This window comes from Arachis ipaensis, chromosome B05 (assembly GCF_000816755.2).
Source record: "Arachis ipaensis cultivar K30076 chromosome B05, Araip1.1, whole genome shotgun sequence".
Taxonomy (NCBI): domain Eukaryota; kingdom Viridiplantae; phylum Streptophyta; class Magnoliopsida; order Fabales; family Fabaceae; genus Arachis; species Arachis ipaensis.
The window spans coordinates 147966265-147987556 of record NC_029789.2 but is presented as its reverse complement, the minus strand read 5'-3'; the positions used below and the strand labels follow the sequence as shown (position 1 = coordinate 147987556).

At 36.3% G+C, this 21292-nt stretch overlaps 2 protein-coding genes across 2 annotated transcripts in view; one reads left to right on the top strand and one right to left on the bottom strand.

Moving 5' to 3' along the window:
• LOC107644902 (DEAD-box ATP-dependent RNA helicase 35) lies at positions 2138-4735 on the bottom strand. Its single transcript, XM_016348857.2, has 2 exons — positions 4366-4735; positions 2138-3974 (listed from the first exon to the last, which is right to left on the bottom strand). The coding sequence occupies exon 2, from the start codon at positions 3930-3932 to the stop codon at positions 2166-2168; it is 1767 nt and encodes a 588-aa protein (XP_016204343.1). The 5' UTR covers positions 3933-3974; positions 4366-4735; the 3' UTR covers positions 2138-2165.
• LOC107641547 overlaps positions 11073-21292 on the top strand; it is a 17143-nt gene continuing 6923 nt past the window's right edge. Inside the window, exon 1 of the mRNA XM_016345033.1 lies at positions 11073-11127. Within this exon, the coding sequence (XP_016200519.1) occupies positions 11073-11127 (55 nt within the window). The remainder of the gene's footprint in view (positions 11128-21292) is intronic.

The following is a 21292-nucleotide window of genomic DNA, read 5'->3' as shown; positions in this document are numbered from 1 at the left end:
TAAATACATACCTTGTGTGACATCTCATGCAAACACAAGCACTTCAAATTAATGGAGGATGAATGCATGATAGAGATTATGAATGCATATACATACATCATTGATTTAGAGGAACATGTTGTGTTCTAATAGTAGGGTCAACCATGTGTTTGCATCATAGGATCTTTATTAGTGAAGACTTTTTTATATCTTACTTCTTACCCAATATAATGAAGGACAGCAACCAACACGGTAAACCGTCGCCACCATTAACGTCTATGTAATGTAATAAATAATGGTCCTACGATAACTAATATATGTTACATTATTGAAGAAGAAGAAGAAGAAATAGCCGTCGTCGCGAATCGAATCGAATTGAATATGGTCAAAATTTCGATCCGATTATCGGATTGGATCGGATTTAATATACACGGTTTTTTGTGATATGATAATTATTAGTTAAAATAAAATATAAAAAGAATATTTTTTATTTATTTCTTTATTTTTGTGAATACGCGGATATGCAAATACCTACACAAAATCCGCAATCCGATTATATTAGTGTGCGGATTAGATGTCTTGCGGATTTGATCTATATCTGTATTTTTCGAATTGAATTCGGATAAATACCACAGATATACAGATCGAATCTGATCCATTTAAAAAAAATATATACGCTTTATGGCTCCCAATGGTCCCTCCTTGTGGTAAATTATTAGGCCGAATTAATATCTGCTTTCAATTTTTATATTTATTTTTTAGATTTAAGTAATTTGTATCCTAAAAAACACATGTGAAGAGTATAATAATAAAAACATTTACATTTTTAATATGTTTAATGTATTAAAAATATAAAAAATAAATTTTCAATAATTTTTAGTCAAATTTAAATTTTTTTTATAATGCTTTTAAAATGTATTTTTAAAACATAAATTAGCAAAATTCTATTTTTTTTAAGAATTTTCTTTTTTTAAAAGTAAGAAAACCGGAAATATATAAAAACAAAAATTAATGTCTTGTGTGCATATTATTTCACGGCATATATGTACGTCCGTTTCACTGAAATTTTTTTGGAGGAATATTAGGAGCCAGTAACTTTTGTGATTTGTAGCCATCAAATAATCATAAATGATGATTTTAATGATGTGAGATTTCATTTAATGGCTCACTTTTCTTTGCTGGTTACATGCTGGCTAAAATTTAGCAATTAAATTTAACAAATTGCTGGCTCCTAAACTTTTTTCTTTTTTTTTTTTTGTATCGTATCTAGCATGCTTTGCTTTATGAATATTTGACTTGTGAACTAATAATTAGTTTCTTCTAGAAATCTAATACCCAAAAAAAAAAAAGTTTCTTCTAGAAATCTGTGAAATCGCTAACCATATGTAATAATGGGAGTCTTCTTGTGAGCAATATTGTTAGTGTAGGGTATGAGAATTTGGTTGTTGTCACTTGTCACCAAGCTCCATAACATTTTCCCATATTGAATGCACTTATTAGGCTCGCAGCCGCTACAGAATGATGTGGCCATGTGGGGTTTGGCAGCTAAAATAAATGAAAATAATGTCAATAAATATTGAATTTTGGCAAGGGGAAGTACATTCTCTGGGTAAAATTTTGTGATAATATTCAGCGTATAAATATATTTCAATTTTTAAGGTAACACTTCAAGCATCATTTTAAAAAAGATTATTAATATTAAAATTAATAGTCATGTTTTATTGTTGTATTTCGGTAATTCACATTATTTTACTCGGTATATCAAGAAGTTACTAGCTAATGAATACATTGAAAAATAAGATTAAAATCATATAAGGATAAAAATTATATGTATTTTTGTCTATCACTTTAAAAATGTCACACTTTACTCCCATTGTTTGGAAAAGGCTATGATGCTATGACTTAAATAAGAGGATATCTTCAGTTTTAACTTTGAAAAGACACTGAAAAATGTTTAAACAAAACATATAGCCATTTATATTCTATTCATTTAACACGCCACTTATAAACCTGAATATACCACGCCACGGTCAACCATCGTAGGCTACAAAATATGCGAAAATCAATCCACTAATCAATACACACTATAACCTACAATGAAGTGAACTTGTTATGTGATTAAGTTTAAAAGATGTTACAATAACCAAGTAGTGTATAAAAACCTTGTACACAAGGGACTGGTGCTTTCAAATTTCACCCCTGTAACCTCCAGAACCAAAATAATCCTTTCTATTATTTGCAATTGCCATGCTCTTCTGATGTTCCAATTTGGGACAATCACGGATACGATGACCAAGACCACCACAGTAAGCACATCCCTTCACCCCACTTATGTCTGTGATTGCATCATTGTCTTCCATTGGATCATTCAGCTCAGCCAAAACTGGAGGTATTCTTTGTTTTGCTTCTTGCAAGAGGTGCTTCAAATCAAGCAATGTTGTCTCACTCTGGTTCTTGTTAATGAATGTTGTAGCTATACCGGTCTTGCCACATCTTCCTGTTCGACCAATCCTATGGACATAATTTTCAATTTCAGCTGGCATGTCGTAGTTGATGACATGCTGAATATCTGGAAAATCCAAACCTTTGGATGCAACATCAGTTGCTACCAACACATCTTTCTTTCCAGCCTTAAAAGCCGAAATGGCATTCTCTCTCTCTTCCTGATCCTTGCCTCCATGAATAGCCACTGCTTCCACTCCTTTCAAGAGAAGATATTCATGAATGTCATCGACATCAGCCTTATTCTCACAGAATATCAGAACAGGAGGTGGGGTTTTTTGAAGGCACTCAAGGAGATAAACGATTTTCGCCTCTTGCTTTACATACTCTACCTCTTGGATCACATCAAGATTTGCTGCCCCAGCCCGTCCCACATTGACAATAATAGGTTTCACCAAAGCACTTCTGGCGAAGTTCTGAATTTTTGTAGGCATAGTGGCAGAAAATAACAGAGTCTGCCTTTGAGCTTTGAAGTGATCAAAAACTTCTCTTATGTCGTCTTCAAATCCTAAATCTACCAATCGATCAGCCTCATCTAATGTTAAATACCTGCAATTATCAAGATTCATTTTCTTCTTGGCCAACATATCCTTCAATCTACCAGGAGTGGCAACAACAATATGGACACCCTTCTTCACAATCTCAAGCTGTGATCTCATATCCACTCCACCGATGCATAGCAAAGGCCTGAGCTCCGGATATCCAGCTTCCTTCAAAGGTATCAAGAACTGTTCAACCACTTCATAAGTCTGCCGAGCCAGTTCTCGTGAAGGACAAATTATCAAACCGAATGGACCTTCTCCGGGAGCAATAGGCATCATGATTTCCTCCTGCATTGCTACCATGATCATTGGCAGCACAAATACCAGGGTTTTTCCTGAGCCTGTGAAAGCAATCCCAATCATATCCCTCCCAGATAAGATAACAGGAAGGCCTTGCACCTGAATGGGTGTCGGTTGCACAATTCCCTTAGCTTTTAATTTCTTCAAAACCGGCTCAGGAAACCGCATATCCTTAAAATTCTTAATTGGAGGTGGGATATCTTCACCATCAACTATTATATGCCACTGCTTGCGAATCAAATCACATTCTTTTTTAGACATCCTTCTCACCTGCAAAGGTGGCTTCCACCCGGTAAGCAATGGTTCAGTATAAGTAATCCCCTTAGCCAATTCACGAACAGACATAAGGGTCTTTCTATCTGACAAGTTCTCAATCATTTCCTTCTCTTGTTGAACAATCTGTTCTGTTGCACTAATCTCAGGCTGCTCTCGTTTCAACTGTGAAGCCTTAACTAGAAGACTGGGCTTAGTTTCAGCTACTCTTAGTTTCTCGAGATCAGCATCGGTGGCAGTAGATGCCTGACCCTTGCGTTGGAGAATCTTCTGAGCTTCCATGGCACGACGCTTGGCCACAGGCACATACTCAACATAATCGTCTTCTTCTTCCATGTTAGCTACCAATTTGACCTCAGAATAACAGTCCCTTGGATCCTAATAGCATTTCAAAGGAAAATTAAACATAAAGCAAGCAACAAAATTTTATAAACAAAGCAATCTTCTCCACTTTAAGATCAACCAGAGTTTTTTAGTTGCTCTTATTCAAGCTCACCAAAACCGTATTCCTTATAACTCCACAACAAATACACTCTCTTTTAACTTCCCATTCTTTTCTTCATCAAACTTAAAAGGTCCCACTCATAAATCATCATTTCCTTAGGAGACGCCAGAAATATGCATAAGCATCAAGCTACAAGTATCTCACAAGAAATAGAAAAGATTGCACGGATTACACAGAACAGATTGCACATTCAACAGAAAAAGAAAAGATAACACTAACATATCCAGAATATATTGCACCAATTTGGAATCCTTAAAAGCTCACCTGGACCACAAGGAAGAAGCGGTGATTGCGGCGGAGGGAAGGAGTCAGCAGCAAGCAACTCAGCCACCGACGAGGGAAGGAGTATGCAGAGGACTTTCAGCGGCGGCGACAGGGATGGCGTCGGACAGTGAGCAGCGGCAACAGGGACCGCGCTGGAGAAAGCAACGACGTCACGACGAATCGAGCTCGACGAGGACGAAGCACAGCAGCGATACCGAAGAAGACAGCCGGACAATGACAGCCTACGGCGGAGGGACAACGTCGGTCATCAGGCGCAGCTCAGCCTCCAGCTCTCGCATTTTCAATTTAGGGCTCCTTTCAATTTCAGCATCAGAGTTTCACAATTCACATTCAGTTTAGTAACTCAATCTAATTGAGGAGGGGGATTAGGAGCTGGGGCAACATAGCCGGGTCGGGTCTCTTTTCTGGCTTGATTTTTGTTATTTTAAATAAGCATTATTGGGTTATGGGACCTTGGTCCTGACCCATCTGATATGGCTATTGAGCTACAGCATAAAGGATTGGGTCATTTTGATTGACTTAATTAGTATTTACAACCCACAATTGACAAATACAAATACGCTACAAAATTATAATTACTCAAATCAATTTGGGTTAGTCAACATATAGGTTCATTTTATTTTGTATATATAACAATTTATTAATTTAACGATAGATTCTTAAATAACATTTAGATTTATAAATTAATTTCTGATATATCAAACTGAGGATATCATAAAAAAATTATTAATTATTCAATCACATCATCTAAATACTAAATATTCACATTAACAATTAATTATAGATATTAGTATTTTGTTAACTACATTAGTAATGAAAGAATCGACACTATATGTTATATTTATTTCTTGTTAAAAAAATGTTCATAACTAAAATGTTTTGGAAAAGGACAAATTAATCCCTGAGCTTTTACATCGTGGACAAATCGATCCCTTAAGATCAGAAAATACTAAAACGCCCCTTACCATTCAAAACGGGTGACGTATCGATCCTTCCGTGCAAAATGATGTGCCAGACGCAACGGAGAAGGGTGACTTGTCGCTTAGTTGGCGTGTGTTGGGCCTAGGTGGCAAGACGGGACCGTTGAGGGAGCTTGGTGTGCCCGTTGGGAAAAAGTCGTGGACAAATACGTCCCTATGATTGAAAACGACGTCGCTTTGGTGTTTGCCCTATTTGTTCAAATGGAACTCGTTCGCCATTACCGTTGTTCATTTCTGTGACTGGTTGAGTGTGGGGATATTGTGCAAGCTGAAATGGCCAGTGACGGAGCCTCCTCCAGCTCACGACGAGTTCGACTGCCGCCAACCGTGAAATGCGTGGAAGCTTCAGAGGAGAAAGACGATATTGCTCCGATGTGTAAATGCCGTGTGTACGCCATATTGTACAAATCGAGGACGACGACGAACCCCAATAGATTGTTCTTTGGGTGTCCATTCTTTAAGGTATGTTGGTGATTTTATTTGGTCAGTTTGATTATAGGGGAGTTGATTAAGTTCTGTTTGTTTTGGAACCTTGAACATGCAGCTGAAAAATCCCAGTCACTGCAAGTTCTTCTTATGGCTGGATGACCATCTTTCAACAATAAGAGTTCTTGAAAAGTTTACTACGGATAACGAGGTTGATGATCTGAAAGTGTATCTTGGGAAGAAGGTAGTGGAACAGAAGGTGATTGATTTGGAGAAGAAGGTGTTGTATCTAGAGAGGAAGAAGAATGTTAATCTGTATTTGGTTATTGTAGCAGTGGTTTGTGTAATTTTTGCTTCTGTCATAGTCAATCTTGGCTGAGAAGTAGGTAAAAAAAACCTTGTAATGTAGTATGGGATGAGTTTCCATTTTGTTGTATGGTATTTGAACAATCAATGTTGTAAGTTAAATTATAATATGTGCAGCAAAGTCATTGCACTAAGCAAGTGAGTGACATAATTATTTAGAGACATCATTATATATGTAAAGCATAATTTAATCTCATGAAAGAATTGTTAATATTGACAAAAGAAGTCAAGTACATGTCAACTGTCATAGTAAGGCATAATTTAAGCTTGACAGCTATAGCTAATCACATTGTTTTCCAAAAAGAGTTGCTTAGTAAAATAAAAGTGTTTATCAAAAAGGGGATGAGGTCATGACTAAAGTCTAAACATGTAGCATTAACTACTTGGCTTGTCTAGTCCTGGAGTGGGGATGAACTTAAATAGCCGTTGGGTTGCTTTGCCTGCTGTTGCCAAAGTCTGTGGAGATGCTCCTGATGCAGTTGGTTGTTGTGGAGAGGGGAGATGCTGCTCACTCTGGACATGTGGTACAGGTTGCGAGGGTTTATTTGTCACAGTCTTCCTCCTAACTGGTTGCTTAGGCCTGAATGTACCTCGTGCCGGGCGTGATGTAGACTATGTAGACTGCTTGAATAGTGCTTTTGGAGGCATTGATTGTGTCTCAACCGCTATTACTGAGGGACCAGATCTCCTGCACTGGTGCCAGTTTTCCCTCATGAGTCCCCAGAAGTTTCTTGTGTTGAACCATTTGCCGCATCACGTAGCACCGTAACTCCTCGCACATTGTAAGTATGGGCTTGCTTCTGTACTTCACCACCTTTGCGTTAAACAACTCGCACATGTTGTTTGTTAGGTTGTCGACCTTGGGACCATGGCTAAAGTATGCTCTAACCCAGGTACCAGGTTCAAACTTCATGAGATAGGCCCAAGCATCCTTGTTCACAACTTTGAGTCTTTCCATGGTTGCCTTGAACTCTGAGATGGTTGTGCATCTAGCACATTCCCACACAATTTCTCTTATATGCAGATCCTTGAATCGGTTTACAAAATTTTTCCACATATGCATGACGCAGTTTCTAACATGTGCACCAGGCATTACCTCCTTCAGTGCAGGTAGCAGTCCCTAATAACAATGAAGGCATGAAGCAACCATTTATAACAATACATAATACAGTGAATGACTAAGACAACAAACACGAAATGACAAAAAAGGAACTAACCTTCTGTTGATCCGACATAAAATTCCAACCGTGGTTTCCTACATCACCAATATCCTCCTGTAAGCATGTTAGGAACCACTTCCAAGATTCCTTGTTCTCGTATCTTGCAACTCCGTATGCAACCACGTAAAACTGGTTGTTGGCATCCTGTGCAATGGCAGAAAGTAGTTGTCCCCCATGGTATGTTTTAAGAAATGCTCCATCTAGGTGGATCAATGGTCTGCAGCCACTCTTGAATCCCTGTTTGCAGGCCTCAAAACAAACATATAACTTGTCAAACATAGGGGCTGCTTGAGGCTGAGGGATCAGGTCTAGCAATGCAGAAGATCCAGGGTTACTTCTATGTATCTCTAATAAGTAATCCCTCAATTTGCCATACTGTTGCCTTTCGTTACCCATCATCCTCTCCCTTGCCTCCTTCACAGCTCTATACACCATCTTTGGGTGTGCAGTAAGGTCAAAGTCCTCTCTTAGAAAATCAATGGCTTCATGGGTTGTCATATGCGGGTGCGTTGCCATCCTCTTCTCCACCTTTTTACTGATCCAGTGTTGATCAGCGGCGTTGCTTCCAAGGTCTCTTGCACAAGTGTGCTCGTTTCTATACGTCTTGACTTGGAAGCATTGTAGTTGCCGATTGTAAGACAAGTGGGCAATCCAACCACACTCTTCATCCTTGCATCCAACCCTAACTCTTTCCTTATCATTCTTTATCCACACCAACTCCCGGCCTTCAGCAATGAAGGTGTCCTTTACCACCTCTTTGAACCTCTCAATTGTTGCAAACCTTGTTCCAAGCTCAAATCTTCCCTCTCCGAAACTATATTGGTCATTGAACTCAGGCCAATGATGTTTGTTTCCCTCATCATCAGAAGAGACAGGTGTATGCAGCTCCTCAGATTCATACTCCCATACAATATCATCACCATCAATTTCTACATCACTCACATAGTCTACTAGTGCTGGCCTTGGTCCTCTGGCCCTATTGGGCTCCATTGCAGGCCTGGATATATTGGGCTCCCCTGCAGGCCTACATCCACTGGGCTGTCCACTAGACCCACCTACCTCGGGCTCATGGGCAGGCCCTTTCTTTCTTGCAGCAGACCTTGTTCTTTGAGACACACGTCGCGCTTGCTTCCTGGGTTGCTTACTTGGCTGAGAGGTTCTCTTAGAAGAATGAGGCACTTGTTTCCTCTTCCCTCTGCCAGACACAGACCCACTGACAACATCTTCCCCACTATCACTGTTACTTTCATCACCGGGAGGCGGAGGTGCATACGGCTCATCCTCTGCGCTCTCGTAACTATCGTGCTCCGTCGATGACTCACCCAATTCATCCACCCCGACACCAACATCATCTTCCTCTGCCTCAACGTTTTCCTCTCCAGCACAATCTACAGGTTCTGGGTCATCAATAGGATGATCAAAGAATATATAGAACTAATCAGTATCTTTGTTTGTCATCTTTGCTTGACGCATCTGGTTGATGCCTGCATCTCCCCTCAGAACATGCAGCCCTGACTCCATATCCTTGCTCTTTGGATCATACCAGTACGCCTCCTTGTATGATTGATATCCCAATCCCTTGAACAGTGTTATCAAATCACCAAAATTGACAAAATCCAGGTCCATGGGGGGAAACCTCTCAACCTTACCATCGACATAGACTAACTCACCATTCAGAGCCCGTTGAAAGTAGCCCCCGTGATGGAAAACAGGAATCACGAAAATATCTACCATCTGCATCATTGTTTCACTCAACGATTACCACTAAGCATCAGCAAATAAACAACTACCTAAGCCATAAACCACACACAACTCATCTTCCATGCCCCTCCCAACACTACATTACACCTAAACCCCAACCCACGACATGCAAAGCAGATAACGTTCGAAAGTAAATATCACATTCAGTTTCGCAGTAAGGGTACTTACCACTACCGATGACACCCGCAACTCCACCAATGATGCTTCACTACCGCAACCTTACACGAGGACGACGACGGGAAGAAGATCAATCGTTTTTTTTGGAGGGAAAAGATCATACATATGTGTGCTAGGGCTTCTTTGGAATTGTGTGTGATTGATATGGGCTTCTTTGGAATTCTGACTACAGCCAACGTTCTCAAAGCGACGTCGTTTTCAATCATAGGGACGTATTTGTCCACGATTTTTTCCCAACGGGCACACCAAGCTCCCTCAACGGTCCCGTCTTGCCACCTAGGCCCAACACACGCCAACTAAGCGACAAGTCACCCCTCTCCGTTGCGTCTGGCACATCATTTTGCACGGAAGGATCGATACGTCACCCGTTTTGAATGGTAAGGGGCGTTTTAGTATTTTCTGATCTTAAGGGATCGATTTGTCCACGATTTAAAAGCTCAGGAACTAATTTGTCCTTTTCTCAAAATGTTTTTTCGTTTTCTTTAAATTTAGTAAGATAAAATATGAACAACTACGGAAAAAAAATTTAAAAATACTGGACTATTAATTATTCTTTCACTAATTAGTTGTATTTTTTTGTCAGAACATCCACTGGGTTGTGGAAGTCGATGGTGTGCGGATGAACAGCAGGGGAAGCGAGGGGAATGACATTTGGAGCTGCTTCTATCTATGTAAGCTAAGCCCCTGAATCTGTAATCCCAAAAACTGGAATCAGAAAAGGCCAACCGATAGGGATGCCGATTCAGATGCGGCTAGAAAGGCTCGTTTGAGTGATTCATAAACCCTCATCAGGATAAACAAGCAAGGGTTTCATCCTCTATTCTGATCCTAGAAAACGAAATAAAAACTGTGCAGTTATTAAAGAAATAAAGGGAAGCAAATATCTAAAAATTCTAATAAGTCTCGCACGAGTACGTTTATTGGCTGCACCTGCACACACGCTAGGTTTAGTCCTTCAAGTCAAGTTCATCAGAGTTCATCAGATAACAATTTCTCATGACTTAACTAATACAAATCATCAAGTCAAAATGTCAAATCAAATCAACGTATTGTTTCTTCATCGCCTTGCGAGCACGTCCGCGTTCTTTCTCCACAAATTGAAAGTGGAAACACTGAAGAAGAAAGAAACAGAAAAAAAAAAGTTTGAAAGAAATTCAGATATGAAAGAAAGAGAAGAAAAAAAAGAGAAGAATAGTACTTCCGATTGATGAAGCTCGAGCTCTTTTTTCTTCTGAAACACGTTTCCACAAGGCTTACATGTGATTTTACATTTGCTATGCTTGGCTACATGTTTCTCCATTTCTGTCTTGGCAAGAAAAAATGCACCATCACAATAAACGCATTTAAAGCGTTCTTCCACGGGTGGCAGCTGCGGCAGCGGTGGCAGCTGCGGCAGCTGCGGCAGCGGTGGCAGCTGCGGCAGCTGCGGCAGCGGTGGTTTCATCTTTCTCGATGAGGAATGGAGGAGGAGAGAAGAGAATGAGTGAGGAAAAGAAGAGTTAGAACGAGTGAGGAGAGAACACTGATTAGTTACAGGTATCGTTATATATACATGAACGAAATGCTTTAGCTAACTAACCGACTCTAACTGTGTAACTAACTCGGTTCCTTTCTCTCCTATACACTGAACAGAATAGAATGGGTGTTTTGGATGGCCGTGGTGTGAGTCACTGCCTAATGCAATCATAGCCATTTTTTCTAAACAATGATAATGATACGGTAATTGTGTAAAGTTTTTGTGCACGAATAAAAATTGATGGAGTTGGCCGCAGCTGATCGTCCTCCTTTCGCGCCATTACACAGTCGACGAGGTAAATAACTACCCAAGACACTCAGACACAAACTAGCGGGCGCATTTTAGCACCATTGCTGATTTCCGTACTATCGTGCGCCTCCAAATAACCTTTCTCACTTCTGTGTCTTACTCTCTTCCATGAAAAGCCACCGCTTACATAATGAGCGTACTCTTAGCGTACTCTTGGTTTACATATTAGTAAGAATCTTGTAATCACAGATAAAAAATATGAATAACAAAAATAATACTTTTTAAAATAATTCTTCGTTTCTTTTTTAAATTCTTCGTACTATGATAACACTTGCTCTATAAATTGAAAGTGGAAACACTGCAAACGAAAGAAAGAGAAGGAAAAAAAAAAGTTGAAAAAAATTCAGATATGAAAGAACGAGAGGAAAAAAAAGATAAGAGTATTAATAACATTGGATTGATGAAGATCCAAGTCCTTTTTCTTCGGAAAGACATTGCCACAAGGTTTGCATTTGATTTGATACTTGCGGTGCTTTAATACATGCTTCTCCATTTTTGTTTTGTCAACAAAAACTGGTAAGTTGGTACAAAGGATTTATGAATAATTTAAAAAATATCATATTCTTATTTTTTTAATCTGTGATTACAAAATTTTTACTAATATATAAACCAAGAGTACGCTAGGAGTACGCTCTTTATGGAATAATATCCTAATAAATTACATTAATTTTTTTCTAATCCTCTTTGATATTTTTCTGATTTTGTTCCTAATTATGATATTATAATAAAAACTGCACCTTCACAATAACAGTAAGTTTTCCTACTTGAAAACCCTCGCCGTTAGTATTCTATTATGCACTATTAAAAATTTTGTGACATTGATGTTTTAGGATTAAGTTATCAAGATTGTATGTTGAAATGAAAATTGTTTTTGTTGTTGCGAAAGTAAACAGAACTGTGATTGCAGTCACCGCTGTTGCCACCCGAAAAAAGAAATTTATTGCATTAAAATCACTACGGGCTTGATTCCTCGAGGTAGGGGATCGTTTTAATAAAAAATTATTTTGGACTTTGAATACCTGATAAGTTTAGTAGGTTAATGTAAATAGATGTTTGTGATGCAAATAATTTTCTGTTGAGATTGACATGTTGTGTTTGTTGTTGAATTGGTTGATTTCTGAATTTTTCGTTAAATGGATTGAATATATATGTTGATTTTTTTTTGAAATCGATAACGATTGGTCTTAAATGACGGATTTAGAAACGTTGACTTGAAATCAGGGGCGGAGCTAGATGAAATATTAGAGGGGGACTAAAAATATTTACACAATAAAATAAGACTAAAATAAAATTTTAAGAGGGGCTAAACTGAAATTTATATATAATTTACATGTAAAAATTTAAAATTAGGGGGGCGATTGCCCCCTTTTGGTTCTATGTGGCTCCGCCACTGCTTGAAATGCTGGTTTTGTTGAGTTGAGGTTGAATTGAGAGAACCTGTTATGGGTGGCAAACTTTGGTTTTTAGGGAAGGTGCTGCCAGAATTTTTCTAAGAATTTGAAGAAGTTTTAGTTATGATTTTGAAAATGAGTTTGGTTTGAATTAATTATCAAAAGATATAGACCTTGAAGAAGTTTTAGAACTTTGGTTTGAATAAATTATATTTTCACCTTCTGTTGGGAGCGCTCGCATACCCTTGTGCGTTCTCGTCTCCTTTGTTTTTGCCTTATGTGTGTACGCACGGACCTGTGTGCGTATGCACAGATATCGAATTTTGACGTTTCATATTCTAAAAAAATATCAATCATCTTGGTGTGCGTAGGCACAAACCTATTTTCACCTTCTGCTAGGAGCGCTCCCACACTCTTGTGCGTGCGCATAACTCCCATTTTACACCTTTTGTACGTACGCACGGACATGTGTGCGTACGCACAACTCTCTTCTCACACCACCTTACTTCTTTTCTTTTCCTATCTCTATTTCTTTTCTTCTTTCTCCTCTCTTCTATTCTTTCTCTCCTCCAATCACCATCCACCGCTATTATTCACCACCCACCATCCTCTCTTTTAGTTAGTTAGTTAGATAGTTTAATTTTCTGTTTTGGTGCTAAGTGTTGGATTATTGTTTTAATTTGCTGATTCTATTGAGCTATTGCTGCTGATTATTGATTGGATGCTATTTTAGCATCATTGTTATAAATATTTATTGTTGGAATTCTTTCTTGAGGTTATAAATTATTACTTGGTATTGAATTCTTCATGTTTAATTTTGTGCATACCAAGTACTCATAACATTGCCTTTGAGAATGTTTTTGAATTTCTAAATTGCATGTTTTGGCTACCATGTGATTTGATTTCATTATCTATCATTTAGTAATTTATTTTTAGTTGACGCATTTTTTGTTAGGTGATGCTTGCTATGATTGATTTTAATTTAAGTCACCTAGTTGATGCATTAAAATTAAGGAAGTGTGAAATTGGATCATAAGCTTACCTAGTGACATTTTTTAAGCTTTTTAAGCTTTGTGGACTATTGGTGCAGAATTTAAAGTCCATAAACTAACCGGCAAGTGCATTGGGTTGTACCAAGTAATACATCAGGTGAGTGAGGGTCGATCCCACGAAAATTGATGGATTAAGCAACAATGATTGAGTGATTTATTTAGTTAGACAAACAGAAAATTGTGTTTTGAGAGTTCAATTGCATTAAACAGTAAATTCAGAGAATTAAATAAGCAAGCAGTAAACGGTTTGTGAAATATATATAAGAAGACAGTTAAGGTTTCAGAGATGTTTATTTTCTGGATTAACTTTTCTTACCAACTATTTTACTCATGCAAGATTCAATTCATGGCAAACTATATGTGACTAAACCCTAATTTCTTAGACCTTTTTATTCTCCTCTAACCTTCATCAACCGCCAATTCCTTGGTCACTTGATTCTGATTAGAGAGTTAAGTTCAAAACTAGTTTATGTGCCACAGAAACCCTAATTATCCAAATATAAGAGGATTATATGTCACATATCTCGTTAAGTCCAGATAATTAAAAATTTAGGAGAAATTATTTTCAAGCTGTTGTTCAAGTAAATTACTTTTCCAAGGTTTACAAGAACTCAAATAGAATAAGGGTCATACTTCCGTTCCACCCATATTCATAAGATGAAGAACAAAAACAAATTCTTGAAATTGAAATCAATACATGAATTAAAATAGAAAAGTAATAGTATCAATCCATACAATAAACAGTACTCCTAACCTTAACAGTGGAGGTTTAGTTGCTCATAGCTCAGAGAGAAAATAAGGATTCTGAAAAACTGTCAAGTGCGAAATCAAGTCAGAGAAGAGATGAGACCGAAAGGCTGATTCTTTTTTCCTTTTATATCTAATCCTAATTAATGTAAAATATCTTTTTTAAAACTAAATAATATCTTTTTATATTTATAAATAAATTAAAGTTTTAATCAAAATCAAATAGGATCTTCGTTGCTTACTTTGATGAGCGTTGGGACCACTTCTTTAATTTGGGCTGGCGCCTAACTTAGAAAATCCCAAGTTAGGTGCCACTATTGCAGCATGGCTTGGAGGCGTTGATGATCACTGGTGCCAAACTTCAGAATCCTGAAGTTAGGTGCCACCCCGGCAGCAAGCAATTGGAGTTTTACTTCTTCTTCCGATGCCTAACTTGGGAATGGCCAAGTTAGGCGCCAGTATGACCGAGTATGCTGGAGAAGAAGTGCATAATATTACACATCGTTGGAAAGCTCTGGAAGTTAGATTTCCAATACCACTAAAATCACGTCAATTGGACCTCTGTAGCTCAAGTTATTCTCGTTGGAGTGCAAGGAGGTCAGAGTTGACAACACCATTCACTTTCTTCTCTTTTTCTACAGAGACTCCATCAAATCCATCCGAATGCTACCTGAAATAAACAGAATTGCACACAAATCAAAGTAGCATTCATAGTGGCTAAAATGTATTTAAATCTTGATTAACTTAACGATTCGAATGCAAATTCACTAGGAAAAGATAGAAAATATGCTCACGCATCAACTATGCTTGCCATGTTTTCCACTTCATGTCAATTAGGTGTTGCAAACAAACTTTCCTCTATCATCCTTTCACAATTCCTTGATTATTGCTTGAATGCTTTTATGCTCCTTGAGTACTTGTTTGTTTATCTTCACCTACAAGTCTCTTTTAAAGTATCTCAAGCACACTATAATGAATGAAGTGCATGCTCCTTTGTGTAATTGTGACATAGCTTTCTTTGTTAGTGTGTGTATTCTAAACCGCGCAACTTAGAATACACACACTTGTTTCTTTCAATGTCACAAACGAACTCACTCACTCATTTTAGTGATTCATCACCTCATTCCAATAATCTATGCTTCCTTGCTTTTGTATTTACTTGTATTGCCATCCTGTTTTCTATTTTTCATGGATGATGCACCATTAGCAACAAGGAAAGCGGGAGAAAGAATATACAGCAGCCGATTGATCCACCAGCTGAAGGTGACAACTCGGATAGTCGCTATACCCCTTGCTCATCTTTGGATGCACCGAGGACGGTGCAAACCTTTAAGTGTGGGGAGGTTGTCACCAATTGGCAATCTTGAGTGACAAATTCTAATTCCAAACACTTGCACATTTTATTTTTTTCTTAGTTTGTATATATTATAGAGCTTTAATTGTATTTTTTTTTCTTAGTTTATTGCATTTCCTTCCATATATATAATAAGCATAGTCAAAATAATGAAAATTTTCAAGAAAAACGTTTTTAATAGGGCATTAATATCCTAATTGATTTGAGTTGATATTTGTTTCATTGAAAATTGCTTGAACTATATTGTGGAACATGTTTTTGAGCTAAGAACATATAAGCATGTGAGTTTTGAGCCTAATTGTGTGGTTATACACTTACACCATGTTAACCACTATTTCATTCTTGTGTGTTATTCTCTTTTTATGATTGCAATCTTTGATTTGTTTAATTATTTATGTCCATTGTTTGATGTATATATGCATTTATATGATTGAGGCCATCATTTCATTTAGTTCACTTACTCAAATAGCCCACCATTTTATCTTCCTTTGTTAGCCAACTTTGAGCCTATTTTAATCCCATTTTGTTCTATATTTTAGCACATCACTAGCCTTAAAGTGAAAAATAATAAATGTCCCTTATTTGGATCTTTGATTAATTTAGGATAGTGAGAGTGTGTATCATTCAAGTGTGGGAAAACTTGGAAACATTGGTTGAGATAAGAGTGTATTCTCATTGAAAATCTTGGGAATTTAGTACATATTCATGCATTCAATACTTAAACCATATGCATTAGTCTCTTGTATATATTTTATATAAAAAAAGAGAAAAAGAAAAAAAAAGAAAAAAAGAAAGCAATAAAAAGGGGACAAATGTTAACCCCAAAGTTTGAGAAATAAAAATGCATTATGTGACATGAATTGAAAGAATGCATAAGTGTGTGAAAAAAGTGAATAATGGGTAGTTAGGTTTGCATTTGAATTATATAGGTTGTTATGTAGGTTAGGTGAGAGTTTAAGTTAGTCAAAGATTCAAATTTCAAGCTCACTTGACCATATGCATCCTTACCTTTACCCTAACCCCATTACAACCATGAATAGTCCTTATGATACTTGTATGCATACATTGACTAATTATTGATTGTTAGATGAAAAATAAATTTTAGAAAGCATGATTAAGAAGATAATTGAGTGAATCAACCCTAAACACTTGAGCTATTAGAGTGTATACACATCCGATGAGGAGTTCAATTGCTCAATTCTATGTTTCCACCTATGATTATTTCTTATCTTACAAGTTATAAATTCTTTCTAGAACTCAATTCAATTGTGGATTTGATTTGATTGTTATTGCTTTAGCCCTTATGTTTATATGTGTATCTTTGGAAGTTTATTTATTTTGACCAAGTAGTTGCATACATTTAGATAGATTGCATGTAGATAGTTGCATATAGGTAGTTTACTTTGAATAAATGTAATACCCCTGTCTTGTTTCTTTCTTGAGTTTAGCATGAGGACATGCTATTGTTTGAGTGTGGGGATGTGATAAATCCACATTTCATAGTATTTATTTGCTCTAATTGGGTGGATTTTATCAACTTTTTCTATATTTATTCAATGAAATAGCATGATTTTGTAAATTCTCCTTAAATTGTGCTTAAAAGTGAAAATATGCTTTTTAGGCCCTAAAATTGCTAAATTTTATTCACTTTAATTTCATTTGATGCTTTGATGTGTTTGTTGAGTGATTTAAGGTTTTGAAGGCAAATATGAATTGAAGAAGTGAGGAAGGAAAGCATGCAAAATGGGAGAATTCAAGAAATGAAGGATTTGTAAAGCTATCAATCTTGACCTATCGATACTAAATTGATCATAACTTGAGCTACAGAGGTTCAAATAAGGCGGTCTAAGCAGCATTGGAAAGCTAACATCCGGGACTTCAAAATGATATGCATATGTCTATAGTGGACATGAGTTTAAGTGTGCGTACGCACACAATATGTGTGTACGTACGAGTCAAGATTTAGCCCACGTGCATATGCACAGATCCCAGCACGTGACCTCATCAAATGCAAAATGCTGGCAGCGAATTTTGACCCCCAGAACCCAATTCAACTTATTTCTGAAGCTATTTCAACCCTAATTCAAGAGAAAACAAGGGGGGCAATTAGGTTTAGATTTTATCATGTTGTAGGTCATTTTCTAGAGAGAGAAGCTCCCCCTTCTCTCTAGAAATTAGGATTATTAGTTTAATTTATCATTAATTTCTCTTTTTAATTTTTGTTTTCATTTAGTTTCTTTTACCTTTCTTTGTTCTATTGCCTTAATTTTCTTAGTTTATCTTGTTAATTTCTCATTTTGGTTACTTTTTATGTTGATGAACCCTTATTAATTTCTATTTTATTTAATGCAATTTATATTTTCATGTCATTGTTGCTTTCTTTAATTGTTGGTTATTAATTTCTTGCATTTGGTAGCTCTAGAATTTATTTTTATTGCAATTTAATATGCTTTTATTTTCATGCACACCAAGTGTTTGATAAAATACTTGGCTTAGTTTTAATGTAGTTTTTCTCCACTCTTGGCTTGGAATTGAGGACTTTGGTGACCTTGAGTCATTGATGTCCATTCTTGATTGATATATTAGAGTAGTTAGTTGATTTGATTTCCATTAACGCTAGTCTTTCACTAAGTTAATTAGTGAATTGGCTAGGACTTATGGATTGTGATCAATTATGCCTATTTGACTTATCCTCGATGTTAGGGTTGACTAAGTAGGATTAACTCTTCATAATCATCATATGTTTGTGGTCAATGGCTAGAATAGGTAACCTTAATTCTCACTCCTTGCCAAGAGGTTTCTTTAGTACTTGAATTTTTTTTTATTTACTTGCTTTGAGCTTTAATTCCCTTGCATGCTTATTTACTTTCTTGCCTTTTTATTTTCTTGTCAATTTCCATCAAACCCCCATTTTTCCATAATCAATGATTGAGCATTTCATTGCAATTCCTAGGGAGAACGACCCGGGATTTAAAACTCCCGGTTTATATTTATTTTTTGTGACATCTTTAATTTAAACTTTTGATGAGAGGATCCATTATCGGTTTGGAGTATACTTGCAACGGAAGTTATTTTGTGAATTCTGAATTGGCATAAATCCTCTTCATCAAGTTTTTGGACTTTTAAGGATTTTAAAGAGAATTGAATTTTATGATTTGGTGGATTTGTGATTTTAATTTATTTGGTTTTTAATAACAACGAAAAGAGATTTGATTAACTAGCTAAAGATTTAAAAAATAAATTAATTATAAATTCAAGGGTTGGGAATAGGAGAGTGAGTTTGAGGTTTTAATGGAATTAAACATTGGAGTTGAGAGAAAGAGAATTATTTTAAGGAATATGATGATAATTGTGTGATGTTTGATTTGGAGGTAAGTTTGGTAAGTTGTTTGAAGATTATACTTGAAATTGATTTTGATTAAGGTCTGATGATGATTTTGAGATTGAGAGAGAGGATAATGATTAAGTATGATTGAGGTATAGTGATCACTAACGATGGTTATGAATAAGAATGGAGTGAAATGTGTGAATGAAGTAGGTTTGACCATTTGAGTTTGTTTTATTGTGAAATTGAGTGGTTTGGGTCATTTATTGAGTTAAAAACTGTTTTGGCTTGTGAACTTTTGGAAAGGTTGGTAAATTCTGCTTTTAGTTTAAACTGATTTTTTGTCAATTTCGACGGGTCATAACTCGGTCTTCGGGGTTGAAAATTTTACAAAACTAGATTTTTATGAAATTTTCTTCATCAATATTTTCAACTGTTCAAGAATGGTTGAAAAATAAATTTTGTGGAAAAAGTTATGAATGTTTAAAATGTGGGCTGAAAAACTAATTTTTACAGCATATCAGTTTTTTCTCATTACGTGGAACCCATAGTGTGTACGCAGGAGTTGGCCACTGCCAACACTTACGCGTACGCGATGCAGGTCATGCGTACGCAAGCGAGTCCCACTGCCTAAACCTTCCACGTACGCGAAGGTGGTCCGTGTACGCGAGTTTTGAGAATTTACACTCATGCGTACACGAATATGTGCATACGGATGCGACCACCCATGTTTTTCTGAAACGTGAATTTTTAAGTTCTCAACCATTTCTTGAGCCTTCTAAACTTCTATAAACCTCGATAAGATCCTATAGCCAGTGTGATTGAGGATAGAAGAGTTAGAAACGGGACCTAAAGAATTAAGCTAGCGAATTGAAGGAAAAATAAACTAAATGTGAAGTGATGTATGATGAGTGGTAAATGATTTTTGGTTGGGATATGATGATGATTATGATTATGTAGTGGAGTGATTCCGCTTGCCACAGTATAGTGATTCTACTTGCCTCTAGATATGATTGTTAATACAGTGGAGTGATTCCACTTGCTGCAGTAGAGTTATTTTACTTGCCTATGAGAATGATTTAATTGCAGTGGAGTGATTCCACTTGCTAGCTATACCTATTTAGGTAGATGCAGTGGAGTAATTTTACTTGCTCTGGACATGTCGGGTTTGACTATATAACCGACAGATGAGTTTATTAGCCATAGGACAGGCATGCATCATTTGTATTTGTGTGTATTGTTTGGGTGTGAATCTTGTTTTTGGTTTACCTAATTGAGTAATTGCATCTATCTGCTATTTGATCTAATTGCTCTATCTATAATCTCTGTGTATGCTTTGCATTGTTTAGTGAAAGATCCCTCATGCTGACAGTGGTGACGCTGAGGGTTGTTTCTGATATGTGGTGATAGAGGTTGAGGCAGGATGGACTAGGTGTTGTCTTATTACTCTTATTTATGTATATATTGGATAAGAGTGACCGATGCAAGTTGGGTAGGAAGTCCTTAGGCACTTCTTTGGTCTTTTTCAATTCTTTAAACTATTCACCTTACTGATTTATAAACTAAAGGAATTTCTTTACAACTTTTCAAAGTAAGTTTTTATACAAAGCTTTTTCAAAAGGTTATTTCAAGGATAAACTGTTTTTAAAATAAAATTAATTCTATTTGCAAGTATTTTTTTGTTTTGATAGTATTTTTTTCCTATTGAGAACTTGCAAGGACGATGTTCTCAACCTCTTACAAATTTTCTTTTTCAATGACAGGTTCAAGAAGCTTTGGCGCGAAGCCGCAATTGAACTACAAGCTTATAATATATGATTGTATTTTATGAATTTAGTTTAATTATTAGATTTTTTCTCATTAATTATTGTTTTGATTTTTAGAGGGACAAGACTTGTATTTGAGAAGTTTTGAATAAATTTATATATTTATTATTATGTGGATATAATTATGTGATTATGTGGTTTGAAGTAAAGATTTTTTTATTTCTTAATTAAAAATCCAATTTGTATTTGCGAAGGCTCAATATTAAATAAATATATTACTGTCCATAATAAATCATTTTTTTTTTATCAATAGTGGAGTATAGAGCCATAATAAGACATTATTTTACTTAAAACATTTTTTAGATATAATTCTAAAATAATCACAAAGTAAAAAATTTAAACTATATTTTTTAATTAGTCCACAGACTCCCAACAAATATTTGTTTTGGCTTCTGCTGATATTCATGCCATAAGAAGTTTTAATGAAAATTATCTAAATTTATATTAGCGAATTCT

Coding starts and splice junctions, on each gene's coding strand:
- LOC107644902 (XM_016348857.2), bottom strand. CDS start 3,932: ATGGAAGAAGAAGACGATTATGTTGAGTATGTGCCTGTGGCCAAGCGT.